A 23,768-nucleotide genomic window follows, 5' to 3' on the forward strand; every position below is an offset into this window, starting at 1 on the left:
CCAACTTGGAACAACGCAGTCAGGCTAATGTGATGGAACGAACCCTGGGATGGGGCGTCAGGAGAAATTCTAATCTAATTTTGGACAAGTCATGTCCTATCTCTGGGCCTCAGTTTCCTCATCTGTGAAATGGGAACAATAACTTTCTTTAAGGTTTACCAAACCAGGCAACCCACCGTGATCTCCTCCCTCCCTAACACCCTACACGCTTTCTCCGGGAGATGCGTCCCCCTCGGTGGGGGGAGTCTGCAGTCCTTACAAGGAGTTTGGCCACAGCTCAGAGGATGGCTCCGCCTGCCCAGTCCTCCTCCTCTTTCCCCCGAGGGCCCCAGCAAGGCTGGAGAGAGACGGGGCAGGCAGCATTAAGCAGGAGCTGGACTCGGAGCCCGGAGCCCCAAGCCCGGGCGGCTAAGCCCGGTGCCACGGTGGAAGCAAGGTGGGGGGTGGCGGTGAAGAAGATGAGGAGGTCTTCTCCTGCCGGAATGCGAGAGTGAATCTCAGCACCCGAGGTCCTAGCGCGGACCCCCTTCTCCAACTCTCCTTCTCGGGACGGGCGGCCACCCACAGCGGACGTGCCCCAGGCGCTCGGGGTTCTGTTTCTTGTCCCGATAGCTGCCCGGTTAAACAAACTGGGGACTTGAGCAAGAGCCGCAGAGGGGGAAAGAGCGCCTAGGGAGGTTGCCTTTACCTGCCTGCTCCAGGGACTGTCGGCAGACTAAGGTTTGTTGCCCCAAGGAACTCGTGGTTAAGGGCATCCCCTGGTTGTCCGCCTCCCTCCCTCCCCACCTCCTCCAGGTGAGCTTGCCGCCCGCCGTCCATCCATTCCTAGGGAACCTCTATTATTCTTCTCGAGGCGACACTCCACCCCTTAGGGGTCCTGGCCCAGCTGGACTTGTCATGTCGTCCGTGTTTGGCAAACCCCGGTCTGGGAACCTTGTTCCTGAGCGCCTGGCACACAGTTCGATCCCAGAGGTTAACGTGGCCATCCTGGGCTGCAGAGGAGCCGGGAAGTCTGGTGAGTGGGCCGGGGGAAGAGAGCAAGACTAGGGAACGCTGACCTCTCCAGGGCTCCCTCAAGCAGCTGTAGATTCAAGTGTGTCCTTCTTAGGCAGCCCGCTGGCGCCCTGCTTTCACACCTTTATCCCAGGGGGAAAATGATGGCTTTTCTCTTTCCTTCTCTTCTTCCCTCCCCCTAAGGTTTGAAGAATGATACCTGGTGGTGACACCTAGGGAGGGGGAGCCAAGGCTAGACCTCCAAGAGGCACAGATTCAGTGACAGGATGGGAATAGGGTTGGGTGAGACTTTTGGTGGAGGGTGTTTGGACAACGGGAAAAGGCGAGTCATCTGGAGAGGCGTTTTGGAGTCAGCCCATATATAGAGCTGCCCTCTAAGTTAGAAAGAACTGGGTTCAAGTCTTATCTCTGATTCATCAGACCATGTGACTCTGAACACATTACTTAGCCTTTCAGGGTTCTAAGCCAGGACTTCTTCAACTTTTCCTCCTCACAACCCCTTTTCACTGAGAAAATTTTAATCCACCCCTGGCATAGGTGTACAAATCAAACATAATTTCACAATCCCCACATCAGATGCAACCCACAGTTTTAAAAGCTTTGCACTGGGCAAATCTCAGAATTACAGACAAACTGCTGCCCAGGATTGACCTTATCTGGGAGTTTCCTACAACAAGGAAATCATAGGTCCAGTAACTCCCCCAACTCTTTGGGAGATACAGCCTGACTTCTATGGCAGGACTGACAAAGATGGTATGGACAGTTTTATTTTTGTCTTTGTATCATTATGACCTAGCACAGTGTCTGAAATATGATAACTTAATAAAGTTGGTTAATTGATGATTTGAGGGGATAGGGAGGGATGTTGAGAGAGGAAGGGAAGTCATGAGAGTAAAATGCCTGGATTTTGAGAAATCCAAATCCCTCAAACTTGCAGAAGTACTCTCTTTCTTCCAAAGGACTTTCTGAACTAACACTTTGTTTTGCTTTCTTTAAAATGTATTTAGCCCAGCAGCTAGGTGGTGCAGTAGATAGAACTGATGCCCTGAAGTTAGGAGGACCTCAGTTCAAATCCGGTCTCAGACATCATTTAACACCGTTTGACCCTGGGCAAGTCACTTAACCTCAATTGCCTCAGCAAACAAAAGTCACTTAACCTCAATTGCCTTAGCAAACAAATTTTTTAAAATTCGTATTTATCATATATTTTTACTGAGTATCTTAGTTATCTAGATTTATCTTATTTCCTTACAGGATTATAAATCTTTGGAAGGCAAGCATCCTATCTTATTTAAACTTTTTATCTACCCAAGTTGTCAATCAATCAACAAGCATTTATTAAGTGATGAATATGTGCCAGGCACTATGTGCTAATTTCTGGGAATACAAAGAAAAGCAAAATCACAGTCTTTGCCCTCGAGATATTGACATTTAATAAATGTACCTTGAAATGGGAAATGAAATTAAGCAGCTATGACAATTGAAAATAAAGACTTGGCTTTAGGACTTCATTCTGTTTTTCTCTTACCTCTTGGCTGGGGTCTTTCTTTGAGGTTTCTGTATAGTCACCCACCATTTTTAATGTTCCAAATGATTAGTTGATGATTTTTATTCAGGCCCAATTGATTCCATTTATTCCCCAGTGCCCAGGTATAGAATAAAATTGGCATCTGGTTTTCCTGAAACTTGAAAAGTAGATAGAAAAGTAGTGAGATATAGTGTATGGAAAGTTGGCCTTGGTACAGATAATAATGATAATAACTAACATTTATAGAGCACTCACTATGTTCCAAACCCTGCTTTACAATTATGATCTCATTTTATCATCACAGCAAAGGATGTAAGTGCTCTTTTATACCCATTTTACAGATAACAAAAGCATAGCAGACCAAGATTAAATGACTTGCCCCAAATCATTCAACTAGTAAGTACTTGAGGTCACATTTACATTCAGGACTTTATGACTTCAGGCATGGCACTCTATCCACTGGATCAACTGGATCAAATCTTTCTTCTGTTACCTTCTGACTATGTGACTCTGGACAAGTTATTTAATTTCCCAGGTCTCTAGACAACTCTCTAAAACTAAGTAGTAGAAAAAGTGCTACCTAAGTTGATTATGGGAATTTCTATCTGAATGTTTCCTACTAGAATGAAATTATGGGTCAAATCATTATCTTTTTCCTGTAGCAAAGAATTTTTCTCCCTCTCACTGAAAGCTTCCCCTAACTAAGAGAATGTCCTTTCTGTATTTTTGTAGAACTGTCTATTATGTCAAGGCAGAACATATACATTAAAAAAAAAAATAGGAAGAGATTATCTTAGCATTGAAAGTCAAATTATTAACTAAAGTTAACTAAACTTGATGATTTCATTTATTTTGCCAACAGTTATATAAATTAAAGAATTCAAATTTTCAAATGTGAATTCCCTAGACAGTAATTTACAAAAATCATGGAGCCTTGGAATCTTGGGAAAGAGTTTTAAGAAGCACTTAGAAAAGCACTTTTAGTTAAAAAAAATGTACTGCTTCTTTTTAGAGACCAGCTTAACATCTGACCTTGCATGATTAATTTCAGTACCCAGAACGAACCTCTGTTGACTTTGCTAACTGATAAATACACTTCACATGTTGAAAAATTCATTCCAAAATTTTATGTTCCAAAAATTTTATATTCAATGAAAACACTCCTACTGGGATTTTTGATAGTCTGGTATTTCTATCCCAGTAGACTTGGACCTGGGAAGGAGCATGGACTGGAATTTTAAAACCTGTCTATCTAGATCTCTGGCTGGGTTTTATCTCAGGAAAATAGAGGTTTTATAACTCTCCTGAGGGACTTTATGTATCTCTACCTTTATATCTTTTCTTGTTAGTCCCTTTGCAAATTTGAGCCAAATCCCCATTTGTGTGAGTTCCTCTATGGATATTAAGCTCTTTCTTTGTTATTATGTTTTTCTAAGCAAAGATTTTTGGCTTGTCTAATTTTTACATAACTCCCTCTATATCCATCATTTGCCCTTGGTGTTTTAATCCCTGTTTTTTTTTTTTTTAATCCCCAAATATTACTAGAAGGACATGGGGTTTCCTTGTTGGCAGATTCTTCTGGTGTGTATTGAGTACCTTAATGGTACCAAATTCTCTTTAGTGGTTTCTCTTTTTTTCTTCCTGGAGAACTGGACTCTTCATCAATGGGGCAAGGGGGTGAAGAGTGACTCAAAAATCAAAATGGTCCATGGTTTCTCTAAAACATTCATGTGCCAGTTTTCAGTGAAAAGAGCCTAAAATGGCAGCAGGAACTTGGGGGGGAAATTGTTATTTATTTGTTTATAAATTTTTTTGCCTCTTGCAGCTTTGACCGTGAAGTTTCTGACCAAGAGGTTTATCAGTGAATATGATCCCAATTTGGGTAAGATGCTCATTAATCACCTCTCTCTCCCTTTGTTACTCTTGACTGTGGCTCCATCCTTGAGTCCATACAGGACTATCCCTAAAGCTATGATGGGGGAGGGAGTGTGAAAGGGAAAATTGTCAAGATAAAGTGGGTGTAGTGGAAAGAATACCAGTTCAGGGATCAAAGAACATCCATTCAAACTTGGCTCTCCTGCTTATAAGGCCTTGGGAGATCAATCTATCAACAGTATTTAATGGACTGCTATGTGCCAGGCACTGGGCTAGGTGTGGTAGACACAAAAACAAAACATGAAGCAATGCTTGTGCTTAAGGATTTTACAAGCAAGGAAGCCACATGTCCACTGTCATCCTCAGTTGTCTTGCCTTTGCCTTGAGAGAACTGGACTATATAATTTTAAAATTCCCTTCTAGGTCAAAATCTAAGACCCTGTGATATAGGCTCAGGCTCTGGCTCTGATACTAACAATTTATTTGATTTGGAGCAAGTCATTTCACTACTCAAGTGAATTACAATTTTCTCATCTGTAATATGAAGGAATTGAAGAGATGTTATTTCCTGATATAAAATCTATCAACAGATTAATTCACTAAAATTAAATTTTTAGAGGAAAGAATACACTTCCTCACTGACAGTGTTGACACCTACCTATGTTGCTTCTTCCTTGGCTGGGTCTGACCTGCTTTAAAGATTGAAAAACTGCTTCAAAATCAAGACAATTTATACAGTAAGAAGTTGCTGGGGTTTTTTTTTGTTTTTTTTTTTTAACTACTATATCAGAGCTATACAACTAAATGAGTGTAGTTTTGGAGAGGCTGAATGAGGTGGTTTAAAGACCACTAAATTTGATTCAAAACCATAGGTTAAGGGTTGGAAGGACCTTTAGAGGTTATCTTGTCAAGATCCTTTCGTTTTGCAGATAAAAAATTGATGTCAGAAATTCCAGCTATCCCGTTATTTCCCGGTTTGCTTTCACAAACTCCTAGAGAAAGGTGTATCTGGAGATCCCTACCTTCTATGTCCTCACCTGCCATTTGCTTCTAAACTCTTCACAATCTGACTTCCTGCCAAAACTCCAAAGAAACTATTTACATTATTTTAATTATTAAATCTGTTGACCTTCTCCCACCTCCATCTTCATTCTTCTTCACCTTCCTTGAGCTTGTGATGATGTTGACTAACTCTTTCTCTAGCATATGATCTCCTCCCTTAATTCCTATGACACTTCTCTGCTCCTTCTCAGTCTCCTTCTGCTGGATCATCTTCCATGTTTTGTCTCAACTATGGGCATCCTCCTCTCTGGTGTTTCCTGGAACCTTTTCTCTCTCTACTTCTCCCTTTTTTGGTCACCTTCCCAGCTCTCATGGATTTAATTATCTAAAGATAACAGATGGCCACCAAACCTACATGTCCAGCCCTAATCTTTCTCTTCAATTCCAGTTCTACAGTGCCAACTCCCTGCTGGATATCTTTACTAGATAGCATCTCAAATTCAACAGGGTCAAAGCAGAACTTATTATTTCCTTCCTCTTCCCTAAATCTACCTCTCCTTCAAATGCTCCTTTTCTGCTGAGAACACTTCCTGTCATCCAGATTTACAATCTCTAAATCAGCCTTAGCTTTCCTATCATATCTAATCAGTCTCCAAATCTAGTCAATTCAATCTCAACTAGTTTTTTCTTAGCTTATCCCCACTACTCAGAAGGTCGACTCTACTTCAAGCTCTCATCACTTCTCACTTGGACTATTTCAACAGCCTAGCTTCTTTCTCTGCTTCCACCAGCTTTCCTCTCTTGGATCCATTCTTCACACAGCTGCTAAAATAATCTTCCTAAAGCATTTATCTGATTTGATAGCATCACTGCCCTGCCCAGGAATCTTCTGTGGCTTTCCATTGCCTTGAGGATAAAATGCAAATTCAGCTTGGCTTTTAAAACCCTTTATAATCTGATTCCAGTCTACTTTTCCAGATTTATTTCACAGTCATCTGCTCTGTCTTATAGACAAAGTGACTGACTTATAAACTCCTCACTAAATGTCTTTGCATTAGCTTCCTTCAGGTATCCCCTTCATAACACTCATTCTTAGAATCCTTAGTTTCCTTCAAGGGTCAGATGATACTTCCTACTGAATTCTCTTCTCCCTCTCCTCTTCCTCTTCCTCCTCCTACCCCTTCTGTTTCTCCTTCTCCTCTTTTTCCTCTTCCTCCTCCTTGTCCAACTGTTCACGACTCACTTTGGGGTTTTCTTGTCAAAGAAACTGGAATGGCTTGCCATTTCCTTCTCCAAATTTTTTTTGACCCTCCTAATTGTTAGTTCTTTCCTTCCTTTTTATTACTTATTTTAATTTATTTATTTATTTGTTGTATGGGTTACCATCCCCCTAGAATGTAAACTCTTGAAGATAGGGACTTTTTGTCATTTTGGACTCAAGACTACCACAGAGCCTCACAAATAATGGGTTTGTTGAAGTGCATGTGCCCAACTATTTACTAGCTTAAGCCAGTTATTCAACATCTGAATCTCAATTTCCTCAACTGTAAAGTGAGAATGTTAGACTGGCTCTTCCCAAAGTTCTTTTGCAACTCGTAATATCCCATAAATATAGAAATATATCAATATATCTTAGATATTATTAAGATCTAAGGAAATGGTGGCGATTAAAGCTCTTTGTAGTCATAATTTATAAGTTATAAGAACAAAGACTTAGAGTTCATCTTCTCTCATGTGCCCTTCTGAGATTCTTGTGTGTGGATTAGTAGATGCTGTTTTAGAGATGAAAAAATTGAGACCCAGAAACTTGATGGAAATTTCTGGTAATAAATGGTAGAACAAAGATTTAAATCCAGGATCTCTGACTACTCCCATGCTCTTTCCATTTATTATCTTAATTGTGCTATCATCATTATTAACATTTTTTGCTCCTCCTGTGAAATTTCCTTCCAAACTAGTTTACAAGCCACACAAGGAAATCAGTCACTTGACTTAATAGTCATACCATGTATGACTATTTTAATTGGCCCTGAAATTCCCATCATAAAGTCCCTCTTTAGAGTTAAGACATTGTTGACAAATGAATATAGCAAAGGAAAAATGGTTTGGTCAGTCCTGTTTGGATGAAGATTCTGTCCACCAGTTCTCCCTTCAATTTACTAAGAAATTGTTTATAAATTAATACAACACAGGAAATATTAGTCCTGTTTGAGTGAAGATCCCATCCAGCAGTGGCAATATAAACCAATCTTTGAGGATTATAACTTAGTAGATAAGACCTAAGGGATGCTGAGAGGCTTGTAGAGATGAAGTGGCTTGCCCATCAGCTAGTTGGTATTAGAGATAGGATATGAACACGGGGCTTCCTGCCTCCAAATCCAAGCACTCACTCTATCCACTTCTTGATGTATTTAACATGTGACTCAATTACCTGAGAAGGAGCTTATCAGTGGGATTTTAGCTGTAGTGCTAATCTCATTGTGATGTTCAAGTGATCCTACCAGAAAATTTGTGTTTAATTATTAATCATTATTAATGGTAACCTAGAAAATAATAAAATATTTAGCAATGAGAGATAATTTAGCGATCATCTCCTAACTCTCTTATTTGATGAGGGAGGGAAACTGAGGCCCAAAGATGCTAAGTGATTGCTCAAGATTAATCAAGAGAGTGGGTCCTAGAGGAATGGGGCATGGGAGAAGCCAGTGTCAGCTCAATGGGGGAGAAGGAAAAGATCCAAATGTGGGTTGTTGCTTGGAGAGGGCAGACTAGAGTGGACTTCTGGGAAGTGAAAGAGAGAACAGAGAGAAATGTGAGGAGTGGGGAGGATGCTGAAAAGGAAGGAAGGACTCCAGAAAGCACACTCTGCCTTCTTTATAGTTTTACCCCAAACTCACTATGTCAGGAATACCTCAGAGGGCCAGTCACAGAGAATATTTTCCTTTCTGCTCATCATATCTAGGATGCCAGAAGGAGCTCAGTCTCAGAGTTACTTTTCAACAGGGTTAAGTAAGACAAGGAGAGTGTGACTTTGATGCGGAGTAGGGCAGGAAGAAGTGCGCCCTGGGACACTGAATTTTCTATTGCTATTGTTGCCAGGAGTGGACCCAAAGGTGCTGGTAAATGAGACCAGAGGGGGAGTGGGAAGGGACAGAGCCAGGCAAGGGAGGAAGGGTGCCAGGACACTATACCCTTGGAAGAGTGTCTCCATTATCCTCCTCAAGCAAAAGTCTCCCTGTCCCAGACTAATTACAGCTCTGAGTTCCAATTGGTCTTGCTTGTACTTGGGGGTTTGAGCTTCACAATTAAGTCTGGAATTCTGAATGGAGGGAGTGAGTCATTCCAATGTGGGAGGGAGCATTGACCTTGATCTTTGGCCCCCTGACTCTGGGACTTGCTCAGCCTGGCCATGTGCTCCTGTGACCCCCATGAGCTCAGCACCATACCACGGTGCTTCTGTCTGGCATGCCAGCACCCAGAAGGGCCTTGGACAGTCTCGCCTTCCTTTGCTGCCCACCAGAGCAGAAGGAGGCAGGGAGCTGCTCCAGGGTCTCTGCTTCTTACTCCTGGGCAGGAGAGTCTTTGGCCTTAAGAGGAACAATACGAGCATCTGGCCTAAGTGATTAATAACTTTTTTTTTCTTTTTGGTTTGGACCTATAAAGTCATCTGTAAAGGGATTTCCCATGTGAAAACTCTTTCTGTGGAGATCACTCCTGTTTTATAATCTTTTTTTTTAATTTTATAAACTCATAAATGAATAATTTTGTAAATTTTATAGACTTAAAGACTTGCCTACATAAGAATCCCTCTGGGCCAAAGATTGGTTTAATTTTAAAATGTGGAATTATTTGTTTTATTGTATTTTTTTATTATTTTGTCAAGTGTTTCTCAGTTATATTTTAATCTGGTTCAGGCCTATTCTGGTATTGTGCTTTGGATACATAGTTGCATGACACCTCTGATTCTATATACTTGAAGAGAATTTACAACTATTTCATTGGGTCCCCTGTAAGGGAAGGAAGAGAGATATTTTTCTGCCCATTTTCCAGCTAAGGAAACTGATGATATGAGAAAGACAAAGTGACTTGCCTCAAATCTTAGTCAGAATAAAAGTCTGGTCTTTTTTAACTGAGTCATCTCTGAAAATTCTTTTGGATAACTATCTGCCTTCTGTTTTCAAAAACTTGAGGGAGTTCTCTGCAGGAAAAAGATCATGAAAGTTTGAGAAGCAGTGTTTATGTTATTTTAAGAAATTTTGCTAGTATATGATCTTTTTTTCTTTTTGGAGGTAATTAGGGTTAAATAACCTGCCCAGAGTCACACAGCTAGTAAGTGTTATCAATCACATTTTGGGTCAGCTAAGTGATGTAGTCATCAAGAGCATAAGGACCTGAGTTCAAAGCTGGCCTCAGACACTTACTAACTTTGGGACTCTGGACAAATTACTTAACCCCATTTGCCTCAGTTTCCCCTTCTGTAAAATGGCAAACCACTCCAATATCTTTGCCAAGAAAACCCTAACTGGAGTCATGAAGAGTCAGACACAACTGAACAATAATAACAAAAATATGACATAGTAACTGAAAAACAGAAATATTTGAGGGAGAATATTGTCACTCAGATCACACTGGATAAGTGGGATTGGAATCTTCTGAAAAGAAGTAATGAGATAGGAAGCATGCTGGACTGGGTGATCTGGGTTCATATATACCAATTTAGATGCATCTTAACTGTGTGATGTTAGGCTACTCCATTAGCCTCTCTGTGCTCAAGTTTCCTGATTTGTAAAAGGAATTGGGGATGGACTAGATGATCTATAAGATATCTTCCATTTTTAGATCTATGGTCAGATGCTGGATGCCAGGTCTAAGTTCATCCATGGATTTGTGGCTCTGTCTCTTTCTGTCTTTGTCTTTCTGTTTCTCTGTCTCTTTCTCTCTGTGTGAATGTCTGTCTCTATCTTTGTCTTTCTGTCTCTCTCTGTTTCTGTCTCTATTTCTCTCTTTCTGTCTCTTTCTCTCTGTGTGTATGTCTCTGTCTCAGTCTTTGTTTCTTTATCTCTTTGTGTGCATGTCTATCTGTCTATCTGTCTTTCTGTCTGTCTTTTTGTCTCTGTTTCTGTCTTTATGTCTGTATCTATGTCTCTTTCTCTGACTTTGTCTTTCTGTCTCTATCTCTGTCTCTGCCTCTTTCTTTGGCTGTCTCTGTGTATCTATCTATGTCTCTGTCTCTCCCTTTCTCTCTCTTTTTCTGTCTCTCTGATTGTCTTTCCTTCTCTATCTTTGTCTTTGTCTTTCTCTGTGTCTCGGAGCATGGTAGGAGGGATGGAGGAGTAAGTATCTGAGCACGTTTGGCTTAGTATCTTTGCTGAGACTGCTGGGGCACCTTGCCTGCTGGGGAGGTCCCAGAAGAGCTCGTTGGACCATTTTGGCAGGGAAATGAAACAAACTGAATGAGATGTGAAAATCTAGGGACAGCTGTTCTTGGACCAAATATAGTGAAGTATTTGGGGGCATTTTTTCCATTGAATTTCTTGTCAAATAATCACAGCTATTTATATAAGCCCCCAAAGCAGGCCACAGATGAGGATTGTTAATGATTTATGCTGGATACTAGCAAAGCTTGTATGTTTTCCAGGGCCTGACTCAGGGCCTCGTCATGCGAGTCCAAACAGTGGGCTGAAGGACACTTTGCTTGGAGTCTCGGGGGCAGACAGAGGGGGTGGAATCATGAACATCCTGCCCTTCACTCACATGGATGGAATCGCTCCCAGGAAGGACTTTGCTCGGTGATGATGAGTCCAATGTCACATCAGACAATGGAGGCTGGATGCAACATGAACCTTAGAGAGATTCTTTCAGGGCTGCTCTCCTGGACAGGGGCCTATCATTTTATTGTTGAAGGGAATGCTTGGTCCGGAAATTCCCTTTCTAACTGGTGCAGCTGTAAGGGCCTTTCTGAAGAGCTGTAAGTAAGGCAAAACACCTGTTTATGACTGCAAAGCAGTGATCATCACAACAGCAGACAGCATCCAGGCCCCAGCTACATAGGCCTGATGACTTAGGGTCAGTGTCCTGGATGGCACCCCAAACCAACCCATAAATATCAGCTCAACATATAATAGAAGGGGCAGCTAGTTAGAGCCCCAGCCCTGAAGTCAGGAGGGCCTGAGTTCAAATCTTGCCTCAGACACTTAACACTTTCTGGCTATGTGACCCTGGGCAAGTCACTTAACCCCAATTGCCTCAGCAATATATATATATATTTTGATAGAAAGCAAAAAAAGTCATTTTCTACCTTTTACAATCCTTCCCACTCCCACCCACACTGATATGCCCTGATCCTTCTTATTTCAGAAGATACCTATACCTCAGAGGAGACTGTGGACCAACAACCAATCCTGCTGAGGGTGATGGACACAGCAGATCAGGTAATGCTGAGGACCCTCCTGTAAGCTTGTCCTGAGTGTGACTAAAAGCCTAGGACATAATTCAGTTCTGGAAAGAACCTTGGAGTTGATTTAACTGAGCCCTACCTATCATCTTACAGGTGAAGAATCTAAGCCCAGGGCAATCATTAAGCCTTTCTGGACTATCATTAGTGAAAGGGACCCTCCCTATCTCTCAAGGCGGTGGGGTGACTTTCCCCAACTCACACAAGTAATAAATGACAGAACCAGGATGTGATCCCACTTGGCCCTGGATGAGGAATGGGAGAGAGGAGGATTACTAAATTCACACCCAACATAAGGATTTCTTGAATTAATGATAGTGGTGATCAGAGCACTAGTCCTTTTTAGCCTCCACACGGGTGATCCTGAACAAAATATTGACCCTCCCTGAACCTCAGTTGCCTTCCATAAAATGGGAACAGATCATTTCCCTCTCCTTCTTTGTCTCTTGGGGATGCTGGGTTGACATCATTTATGGGCTTCAGTTTTCACCTTTGTAAAATGAGACAGGCTAGACTACATGCTCGCTAAGAACCTATTTCAGCTCTGACATTCTGTGTTTGAATATTCTGGCCCTCTGAGATCTAATGTTCTGAGTGCTAACATTCTATAGTCTCAGTGCCTTCCCATCTCTACTAGGCAATATTCAAAGGTCCTTTCTTTTCTAAAATTTTATGCCATTTTAAATGGAATATCGGCTTAATAATTAGAGATCCCAATGGTAGTAATTACCGGGACAGTGATGGTGACTTCACTAGGTGATGAGTTAGGTATACATGGATATTTCAGTTTTTCTTAAATCTCACACACATTCCTGCACCCACATACTTGTGATAATGGCCACACAAGGATAAACATATATACACTGATAGATGTATACATGTTCAACAATTACTCCTGCTAGCAAAGGTTATTGGGTCTCCCTGAAGGGGAAAATTAACCTGAAGAGGAGAAGACTCAAAGGGAAAATACTAGCTTTCTTAAAGTATTTGAAGAGCGGCCATGTAGTGGCTAGGTTGTTCAATAAATAGAATAGGGGACTTGGAGTCATGAAGATCTGAATGCAAGTCTTTCCTAAGACACTTAATGAGTTGGGTGATGTGGATTAAGTCACCCTCTCTGTACCTCAGTTTCCTCATCTGTAAAATGAGGATAATAATATCACCCACCTCCCAGGGTTGTTTTAAAGATAAAATAAAAATATTTATAAGTGTGTTGTAAATCTTAAAGCACTTTATAAATGCTAGTTATCTTATAATAAAATAGACATATTCTGTTTGACCTCAGAAGGCAGAACTAGAAGGAATGGATAGAAACTGTCAAGAGACAAATTAAAGTTTAACTTAAAGGAAAAATTCCTGACCATTAGAGCTATGCAAAAGTAGAATGGAGTGCTTTGGAAGTAGCAGAGAATTCTTGGTCACATATGGGTTGGACTAATTGTTCTCTGAGATCCCTCCCTGCTCCAAGTTTCTGTGATTCTACAGACATACTTCTTTCTGTGCCTTTCAAAGGGAACTTGTGAACAATTAGGAATCTTAAAATCACCCCTTAAAAACAAAGCCAAAGTTGCAAATTGTCTGTCCCAAAGAAAATTTCCAAGAAAGCAAAGTTACATACAAATGGGCCACCCAGGGCCGCCCATGGATGGTCAGGTCTCAGGATTGGTAACATTGGAGCCTTTGGCTGCTGGCCCTCAGGATCTGGTGTCTGCTCTTCTCAGGCAGGAGAAGGGACAATGGTCCCTTTCATACCAAGCCAAATCCAGATTCAGATGTCCCTTTGAATGGGCTCAGTTGAGAAACAATGTACAAAGGCCCAGAGAAAGGAAAGATAGAACAGGGCAACTCAGGTGAGGGCCGGGGACTTGGCCTGTTCCAGTCTCAGACTGAGGCCTGAGACCCCTCTATGTCTCACCTGCTTATTTCTTATCACCAGGATGTTCCCAGAAACTGCAAGCGCTACCTAAACTGGGCCCAAGCCTTCCTGGTTGTCTACAGCATCGATGACAGGCGAAACTTTGAGGGTTGCAGCCAATACCTGGAGATCATTGCCCACCACGCAAAAGATACCCAACATGACTACCCTGTGCTGCTCCTGGGGAACAAGCTGGACATGGCCCAGTACCGGTACCAAGCCATACTTGTCTCTCTTCAGCAGCCAGCGGGAGGACTGGGTGGCAGATCTGAGGGGCTGCAGACAGAGTTTTACCACCTGGGAGATGGGCAAAGAGCAGGACACTTTGGTTGTGGTGCTCTGAGTCAGAAAGAGTCCATACCAGGTCAGCAGAGCCATTGAATGTGGGAGATCAGTGGGGTAGCTATGTAGCAGTGTCTATCTACCATCTGAGGAACAGACATTTAATGCAGGACATAAAACTCAGCATTTAATATGGAGTCCATATGAGATAGGGATGGTGTGGGGGAAGGGGACAGGGAGATCCAAGATTACAGTTGAGGTATCCTGTCTTCACCATGCCTAGTGGACAGCCAAAAAAATCCCAGGGCATAAAATCTAGTATGTGTGTGAGTGCTCATGCACCATAACACCTTTCTTTGTCAAGAAACTGGTAGGCAAAATCCTATCCTGGTGTCCAATTTGCTGATGAGGGAGAGGGACAGAAGGAGGGAGGGGAAAGGGGATGTTTATGCCTTCAGAGAGTTAATAGTCATTCATTCATTCATTTTACACTTCCTCCTACCTCCTCATTGCCTGCTAGTTACTAGAGGTATTTGAGCCTCTGAAACTCAACTGTCAGATAAGAAGGAGCCCTTTGGACTTAAAGAAGATACACTAAGCAATATAATTTATGGAATGATTTCTTAAAGATTACCCACAGTGGCTCTGGGAACATATTTTCAAACTCTTGAAGCAACTTGGGACATAATTCATCTTGGCCCAGAGAAATTGAGCTCATTTAAGGTGGGGCTCTCATCTCCTACCTCCATATCTATCTTAGCCTGAAATTTTTTCATTATATTGCTTAGTGTAATCAGACTAAAGTAAAGGAAAAAGAAATCGTGGCAAATGGGGGAATATGCTGGAAGGGTAAATACTGTTCCATTCTGCAAAAAGGGACACTAGAAACTGGGAAGCTTGAAAATTCTGTCCAACAATTTAAAAATTATATTTATATTTATAAACCTTTCAGATATTTAGAATATAATGTAATATACACTAGATGTCAATTGATTGATTCATTGATTCAATTCATTGATTAATTTCTTTTCCTTTTAGGTAAAGATCCTAGTAAATGGAGAATGCCACAGATACCATGTAATTTGACTTTAATCAAGCACAGCACAAAGTCTGTCATGTTATTCTCCTGGATGTTACCTAGATAGTACTATTAGATTTGCCATTTCTCTTTCTGTGGAAAGACAGCTCCAATGTATTGGCACAAATACTGAATTTGGAGTCAGTAATTGGAGTTTTAAATTCCAGGCCTGCTACTTGGGCAAGCCAGTTTTTTCTGGGCCTATTTCACATATGTAACCAAAGGAGGTTGAGTTGTACCAAAGATTGGCAAATTCTGGTCTTAAGGCCAAATCTATCTTGCCCTCTGATTTTGTACAGCTGGTGAACTAAGGATAGTTTTTATTAAATTTTTTATTGTATTTTAAGAGCAGTTAAGTGGCAAAGTGAATAGAGTACCAGAGCTGGAGTCAGGAAAACTCATCTTTCTAAGTTTAAATCCAGTATCAAGCTGTGAGACCCTGTTTGCCCCAGCTTCTTCATCTAGAGAAAGATCTAGAGAAGGAAATGGCAAACCACTGCAGTATCTTTACCAAGGAAATCCCCAGCGGAGTTATAAAGAATTGAACTGAACAATGAACCACAATTTTGTTTTGTTTTGTATTTTTGCTGAGGCAGTTGGGGTTAAGTGACTTGCCCAGGGTCACACAGTTAGGAAGTGTTAAGTGTTTGAACTCAGGTCCTCCTGATTTCAGGGCTGGTGCTCTATCCATTGAGTCACCTAACTGCCCCACAATGAACAACAATTGCATTTTTAGATGTCAAAACCATTCTTAGCTTACATACTTAGCTGTACCAAATCAGATGGCAAGCAGGATTTGGCCTAGGCCCTACATAGTGTCCCAATCTTTGAATTAGACAATCTTTAAAAACTCTTCCAGAAACAGAGCATATTGCTCCCTAACCTGAAAAAAGGTCAACAGCAGAATGCCACGAAACTCTTTTCTGAATATATTTAAATTTAGAGCTGAAAATATAGAAGTTATCTAATCTAAGCCACTTACTTTACAGATTAAGAAACTGAATCCAGATAGAGTATGTAATTTGCCCATGGTCACACAAGTAGCAAGTGGCAAAACTTCTCCTATCTTGATCTTTTCCTGTTCAACAATTTTATCACTGACTTAAATGAGAATATAGAAGGCATACCCATCAAATTAAGCATTTTATTGATTTTTATTTTACATTGACTTTATTTCTAAATATATCCTTCCTTCTTCCTATCAGTGAATCTTGTAACAAAGAAATTTTATTTTATTTTTTTATTACAGCGTTTTATTTACAAGATATATGCATGGGTAATTTTTCAGCATTAACAATTTCAAAACCTCTTGTTCCAATTGTTCCCCTCTTTCCCCCCACCCCTTCCCCCAGATGGCAGGTTGACCAATACATGTTAAATATGTTAAAATATAAGTTAAGTTCAATATATGTATACATGTCCATTTCTGTACAAAAAGAATCGGACACAAAGACATTTTTTAAAGCAGTTCAGCAAAATTAAAATATCAATCAAGTGTGCCAATATGTACAATGTTTCCCTATTTCTGCCAAGAAGGGAAAGCATGCCCATCAAATCTTCAGATGAAAACAAATTTTCTTTCAGAAAGCACGGAGCTGTGAAGGACTGCTAATAGAATGAATGTTGGAATCATGATTGATAGACTGATGTTTTTGAACAAAACCAATAATACAAAGTCCATTGGAGGAAATGTAAAATGTTGAATTTAGAGCCAAAAAGTCAATCACCCAAATTTGAGAAAGGGAGACTGGCTTGCTGCTATTCATTTATTCCATATCCTGCCTCCCATTCCAAGCCTTGTTACTAAGCAAGGATTAGTGGGTCAGCCAACCTGATCTTCCTAGAATTGGTTGAATATGAAAAAGGTTTAGAGGTTTTAGTTAATTTCAAACTTAACATAACCAACATTAGGATGCAGTCATCAAAAAGAAAAAAACAAACACCAAAAACCTAAGTTGTAGCCTCCATTGCCAGAGGCAGTGTGTTCTGATCATAGATGATAATAACAGCAATAAAGATGATAATAGCATTTATATAAGCACATACTATGTGCCAAGCACTATGCTAAGTACTTTACAAATTATCTTGTTTGATTCTCACAACAATCTTACAAAATAAGTGCTGTTATTATTCCTGTTTTATGCCCAGGCTCACTCAGCATCTGAGTAAGTATCTGAGGCCAGAACTGAGTTTAAAACTTCCTTACTATAGACCCTGTGCTTTATCCTTTTTGCCACCTCACAGAATATGATATATTAGTCCTTTGGCACTATTCTTTGATCAAATTACATCTTAAGTATTGTGTTTAGGGCTGGATTCCATCTTTTTAGCAAGGACATTAAAAAGTAAGCCAGCAACCAGAGAAGAGTGGGAAAAGATCTAAAAATTATGTTCCGTGAAAAATGGTTGTTGGAACTAGGGATGTTTAGTCTGGACAAATGAAGGCTAAGGAAAGGAGGACTATCTCATATAGAAAACAGCTTTAGGAAAGGCAGAATGGGGTAACAGAAACAAATAGAATGTTGGTGGATTCAAATCCTGTCTCAAACATTTTTAAAACTAATGACCCAGGATAAGTCTTTGTTTCCTCATTCCAGCACATGCTTTATAGTGTTGTGAAGATCTGAAAAGGAGACATTGTTAACTATTTTGAAAAGCTTAAAAGCACCATGTAAATGACAGTTATTAATCCAAAATAAACTTTTATTGTTTGGGGAAGCCAGAATTAGAACTGACGGGTAGGAATTCGGTGTGTGTGTGTGTGTGTGTGTGTGTGTGTGTGTGTGTGTTTGTATGTGTATTTTCCTTCAATAAAACAAAGGTTTTTAAAACCTTTTAAAAACAAAATAAAACAAAGATTTTTTTTTAAAGAAGTAGTGAAGGAGGGGGGTAGAAAATAGGGAAGAAAATTAAGGAAAAGAAAACAAGAAAGTTAAGAAAATGGAGAAAAAGAGAAACAAGGTATAAGAAAGGAGATAAGGAAAGATGGAAAAAAGGAAGAAGGGGAGGAGGGGAAAGGAAGGAAGGAAGGAAGGAAAGGAGGGAAGGAGGGGAAAGGAAGGAAGGAAGGAAAAATGATAGAATTTTATAGCAACTAGAATTTTCCTAAAAGAGGATGGTCTGCCTCATAATGTAAACTTCCCATCTCTGGAGATATTTTTGAAAAGGTTAGGTTACATAGCTGCTGTTCTGGGACATTATAAAGAGGATTAATTCCTATACTGGGTGAGAATCTTGGGCTTGATTTCTAAAGTTCCTTCCTAATCTAGAGTTCTAGGATTGTCTGAATCTCTTTTAACCAGTTCCTGACTCTAAGTTGTAACTGTTTTATTATCCATATATGTGTGGGGTGGGAGTTGGCAGTGTGGGAGTGTGCTCTTGTAGAGAGGGAACCTCACTATTTGGCCAGCTGAGCTCAAGGGCCATTGTGCTCTCACATATAACAAGAGTCAACTTTGCTTTGCCTATGTGAGACACATAGATATCTACATTCAGTTTATTGGCCCCTCTCTCAGTAATGGATACACAGAGATCATTTCACTCAGAGCTGGTCATTCTATTGATCTCTTCCTCTCTGTCTGATTTCTTTTGCTCCAGACATGTCAAATGCTCATTGAATGAAGGAGGGAATTTCTAGTATAAGGGCACATTCTTGGCAGAGATTTCTACAGTCTAACAGCAGGACCTCATTCAGTTGATCTCTCTCCCCCCTTCCAACCGTAGACCTTGTTGCTGAACAAGGTCTAGTGGGTCAACCAGCTTGACAACCAGCTTACAATCCCTTCTGCACCCAGAACTGGCTAAATTTGATGTCGGGTGATAGATGACATAAGAGGTTTGAGTTGTTCTTTCTTATCCCTTCTCTTCTCCACAATCAGGTTTATATTATTCTACTGTTGTTCCTAATGTTGTGTTTAGGCCCATTTCCCAGGCCAGGATTTAGGGGCTGTGTAGGATGAGCATAAGGAAATCCTCATGCAGAGGAATTTTAACCTTGGAAACTTGGCCAAAAGAACTTTGGGACCAGTCTCTTAATGTTTTCTCTATGCTCACTTCTCTCTCATTTCTCATTCCATCTTCCCACCCTATTCCCATGCCTCTCATGGCTTTGCTTCCATGGAAAAAACAGGAAAGTTTGAGATCAGGACAATATATTTTAGAAGGAGCAGAACCATTTCCTGTTCTTTGGAAGGAGACCAGACCCCTGGAGATGTTTTATCCTGCTTATTAGGAGTAAATGAGAGCCATGTACTGTTTCTTCATAATCTCCTCCTGTTCTTTCATCCTCCCTACTTGCTGATTGTGAGGATTCAGGTCAGATTCATTGTTCAGTCTGAATTTATTTATTTTTGTCATTACTTCATTATCTGTAATCAATCATTCCCATTCTCCCCTTTCCCTTTTGCTCTATCCCCAGGAATCAGATACAGTAGAGGGATAAATGAGGGAAACGTTGGGAGAGACAGAATGGTGCAATGGATAGAGTGCCGAACCTAGACTTGAGAAGATTCACCTTCCTGAGTTCAAATTTCACTTCAGACACTAACGGTGTCACCCCAACAAATCACTTCACCCTGTTTGCCTCAGTTTCCTCATTGGTAAAATGAGCTGGAGAAGGAAATGGCAAACCATTTCAGTATCTTTGCCAAGAAAACCCTAAATATAGTCACAAAGCTGACACACCTTAAAAATAACTAAACAAAACAATTCATAGAGACTGTTGTTCTCTCTGCCTCCCTATTCTATTTTTATTTTATATTATGGATATCTCTTATTTTTTAATATCTTTATTTCTGAATATATTATCCTCTTTTCCCTAGCCAAAGAACCATCTCTTATAACAACAATTAAAAAAGAAGATATAGAAGAAATAAAAAGAGGGAATTTAGCAAAACTAACCAATCCATCAGCTGGGTCTTAACAGTCTTTGCAGTATTCTACATCTCATAGCCCCACATTTCTTCATTAAAGGGAGGAAGATGCATTTTCTCATCTCTTCTTTGGGGACTAGCTCGGTCATGATTCCACATATTTGTGATCTGTATCATTCCTATATTATTCCTAGAGATCTTTTCCAGACTCAGGGTTGTGAGGACTGTATCTTTATTGTTCTTTTTCATTAAAATTATTATAGTCATTGTGTGTATTGTCTTCCTGATTCAGCTTACTTCACTCTGAATCAGTTCATTGAGGCTTTCCATGGATCTATGAATTCTTTCCTCTCCCAACACCCTCCATTTCATTCCCATCCTTCATCACCTATATATATTAGTGGTTCATCTTCTTTAAATTCTAAGAACTATGTGGATAGTGTGTATAATGGAGAAGGCATTAGATTGATGGTCAGATATCCTATGTAAAAATACCAGCTACCCCAGGTAGAACACAAGGTAACCTCCATCTATGATCACAAGTTATCTCTTTTATCCCACTTCTTCAATAGACTATAGGATCATAGATTTAGAACCAGAAGGACCTTAGGTCATCTTTTTACAGAGGAGAACTGTGGCCCAGGTAGATTAAATGATTTGCTTGAGGTCACACAGGTACCGAGCAGTAGAACCAAGTCCTCTGCCTCCAATTCCAGCACTTTTCCCTTCAGCATTACTGCCTCCAGGATTCCAGTGTGCCCTCACCCCAGGGGCTTATAGCTAAAGAAGGCCTTTTCCAGGCCACAGGTAAAGTTCAGCTTTAGAGCTCTCACTTGAAGTAGTGCCTGGATGGATCCCCTGGCTGTAGGTTCCCTGGGTGGGTCCAGGTTTTTCTCCATTGAGGAAGAGTTATTTGCTCCTGCTCATTCTCACTCCCTTCTGTTCTGCTCCCCAGGCAGGTCACCAAGTCAGAGGGCATGACTCTGGCGGGCAAGTTTGGGTGTCTGTTCTATGAGGTCTCTGCCTGCCTAGATTTCGAAGCTGTCCAGCATGTGTTCCACGAAGCCATCCGGGAGGTCCGGAGGGAGCAGGAGAGACATGCACCCACACGGCCCCTCTTCATTTCTGAAGAAAGGTCCATTTTTCATCAGGCCCCCCTCACTGCCAAGCACGGCTTGCCAAGCTGCACCTTCAACACCCTCTCAACTGTCAACTACAAGGAGATGCCCACTGTGGCCCAGGCCAAGCTAGTCACAGTCAAATCCTCCCGGGCCCAGAGCAAACGCAAGGCCCCCACCTTGACACTACTAAAAGGCTTCAAGATCTTCTGAGGCCCTTGCCATTTATCCCCCACTCCAGGGGACGACTGTGTGAGAGGAAGAACGGGGCAGGAGCAGTCCTAGGGGCATCGAATAGAATTGGGTCCATCAATCCGGACTGTCAGGAAAAAGTACTGAGTCTTTTGGGGCAGGCTCCCCCCGACTGACTGGTCCTGCTCTCAGCCCAGCCCATCCCCCCAGCTTACTTCTGGAATCAGAGTTCCAGGGTTATTGGCACTGAGTTAGTTGAGCTTGCCCCGGGCAGCTCCCCACAAAGCAGTTCAGAGCCCCTTGTCAGGAGGGCAGACTGTGCACATGTATGTGAGATTTTGTTCCTGCAAACCGTGAAGTTCCAGTTTCCAAGGCGACGTAAACAGCTGTGACCTTGGAGGATAACAGCTGTGGGTGGGTGGAAGGCAAAGGCACTGGGTCTCACAAATACTCCACCAAGCGAAACTTAAGAAATCTTGCCTTTGAAGCCGAGTCCAAAGGCTCTGTACCTCTTCCTCCTGCCTCCCTCCCTAACTTCAGGAGTTACAGTGGCCAGATGTGGTTCCTCAAATACAACCAGGAGCTAAATTGCTTGCTACAAAGTAAAAGATTGGGATTATGGGGGAAACGGAATTTTGCAGACTGTCCCTGAGAGCACAGAGACCCCTAGTGGCAGCAAAGGGAATAGTAGCTATTGGGTATGACCAGCCATAAGGAAAGCCTGGGTCTGTGGGACAGTGACTTCCCAGCACATCCCATTCCCACGAAGGTCCACAGCTCAACCATTATGGTGCCTGGCATCACACCAGTGGGTGCTTGATTGAAAGACAGCATGTACCCTTCCATTTGGGTTAAAATAGACCTGCAAAGGATGACTTGAAGAAAAAACAAGCTCATAAAGAAATCAAAAAGAAAAAATCTGAAGAGTAAATGCCTTCACTTTTGCTTAGATGGAAGTGGGAAGGCTTGCCTGCTGATTGTATGGGGATGCAGGAAACTCTGGTCTTTTTTCCCTCAACATCCATTAGTCACCTCATTCTTTTCCAGTTTGAGTAACTCTATAGCCCCCAAAGGGGATCTTCCAATAGCCTTACTCAGGATAGGGTCTTCTACTGAAGTCATGCTAGCAAAAGAAAACCAAAAATCTTAAGGGAGTAAACAGAGCTAAAAACAATGTGTGGATGATCCAGAGAGCAAACAACATACAAAGTACCATTCCCTAAAGTGGTTTGGATTTAGAAATGCATTAAGCCCAATCATGGCTGTGCTTAGGCAGAACTCTGATCCCTAAAACACTTCTTTTGGTCAATGAAACTATTATTTTTCCATAAGTTATTTGACCCCACCTCTATAGCTTAAGGATAATATGAAAGAGACTCATCAGGAATGCACATCCTCAGGGTCAGGCCTCTCTGTATATACAGTTCTTTACAGTTTTGGTCACATCTGTGTACATTTAACCATTTGAATACATATGCAAGTTTTGTTGAACACTTCTGGAAACATTTTAATAAAGACTTCTTAGAGAAAAATAACAGTATTTTAAATTGTGATTTATCCTTTAGTTTTCCTGAAGTACAAAACATTTGGCCCACAGATACTGTTTATGTCTTTGGCCACTATGATGTATTTGGCAGAACTTTGGTGGTTTTAATTTAACCCACCACGCAGGCACCTGGTGTTGAAAATACTTCCCTGGTTTTCATTTTTCAGCTCCCCATAATCTCACTAGACTCCAGACTCTGATGACTCTGGAACAATGACTAGATGAGCTTTTTCTTTCAATTCAACTGTTGTCTGTTCTGGGTTTTGGTTTTGAGAGAGCAATGTTTCCTTTAAAACATTCAAGCTGCTTCCATCCTTCGGTGACAAAGGGTCCTCCTTATTGTTTACAGTCTCAAAAGAGGATTTGGTTTTCATTTCTTGTTTAACCTGGGAATTCATCTTCCGTTTTCTAAGAAGAGGGGAAAAAAAGAAACAAGTAGCTGAGATTGAATACTCATCCCCTGATTTCAGACCCTGAGGGTAGGCAATGTTCAAGTTTTCAGTTCATAAGGCTAGGTGTCTGATATGTGCAGAGGTTCCAGATTGGCTGTGTCAAATAAATGGCCTTAAGTATAAACTAAATGTTTTGTATTCCAGCAAAGAAAATGACAGATGGTGTGTAGGGAACCATCAGTGATAGAACAAGAGATTCTTCCTTTGAAGGGTTTCTCATACCAACTACTTCGCTTAAATTACTAATACAAATACTGTAGACCAGAACCTCATTACTTGTCCAAATTGTTACAATTACTGGAGTCTGTCCTCCCTCCTATATATAGCCAAGTTAAACTTTCTAATCTCATTTTATCCACATTGGTTCCCAATTCAAAAACCTTCAGTGGTTCTCCATTGTTCACAGGGGCAATGAGGCAGTGTGGTAGTTGGATACTGGAC

The 23,768-nt window shown here is 41.1% G+C and overlaps 1 protein-coding gene across 3 annotated transcripts; it reads left to right on the forward strand.

Annotated features, from left to right (window-relative positions):
* Positions 1-240: 240 nt before the first annotated feature.
* RASL12 (RAS like family 12) lies at positions 241-22,861 on the forward strand. 3 transcript variants are annotated; one of them, XM_074294822.1, is made up of 5 exons: positions 241-1,015; positions 4,368-4,424; positions 11,777-11,850; positions 13,810-14,027; positions 20,927-22,861. In XM_074294822.1, exons 1-5 carry the CDS (start codon positions 898-900, stop codon positions 21,348-21,350), a joined length of 891 nt encoding a protein of 296 aa, XP_074150923.1. In that variant the 5' UTR covers positions 241-897; the 3' UTR covers positions 21,351-22,861. The 3 variants fall into 3 exon arrangements, with proteins under 3 accessions (XP_074150923.1, XP_074150925.1, XP_074150924.1); XM_074294823.1 differs by having other exon boundaries at positions 269-1,015; positions 13,810-14,000; positions 20,975-22,861; XM_074294824.1 differs by lacking the exon at positions 4,368-4,424 and having other exon boundaries at positions 262-1,015; positions 13,810-14,000; positions 20,975-22,861.
* The last annotated feature ends 907 nt before the right edge of the window (positions 22,862-23,768 follow it).

The sequence above is a fragment of the Sminthopsis crassicaudata genome, chromosome 2, assembly GCF_048593235.1.
Source record: "Sminthopsis crassicaudata isolate SCR6 chromosome 2, ASM4859323v1, whole genome shotgun sequence".
Lineage (NCBI taxonomy): Eukaryota > Metazoa > Chordata > Mammalia > Dasyuromorphia > Dasyuridae > Sminthopsis > Sminthopsis crassicaudata.

Bases quoted from the DNA above. Each gene is read 5' to 3' on its own strand.
- RASL12 (XM_074294822.1), top strand. From the start codon at position 898: ATGTCGTCCGTGTTTGGCAAACCCCGGTCTGGGAACCTTGTTCCTGAG. The intron at 1,016-4,367 runs GTGAGTGGGCCG...TGCCTCTTGCAG, and splicing joins CAGAGGAGCCGGGAAGTCTG to CTTTGACCGTGAAGTTTCTG. The intron at 11,851-13,809 runs GTAATGCTGAGG...TCTTATCACCAG, and splicing joins TGATGGACACAGCAGATCAG to GATGTTCCCAGAAACTGCAA.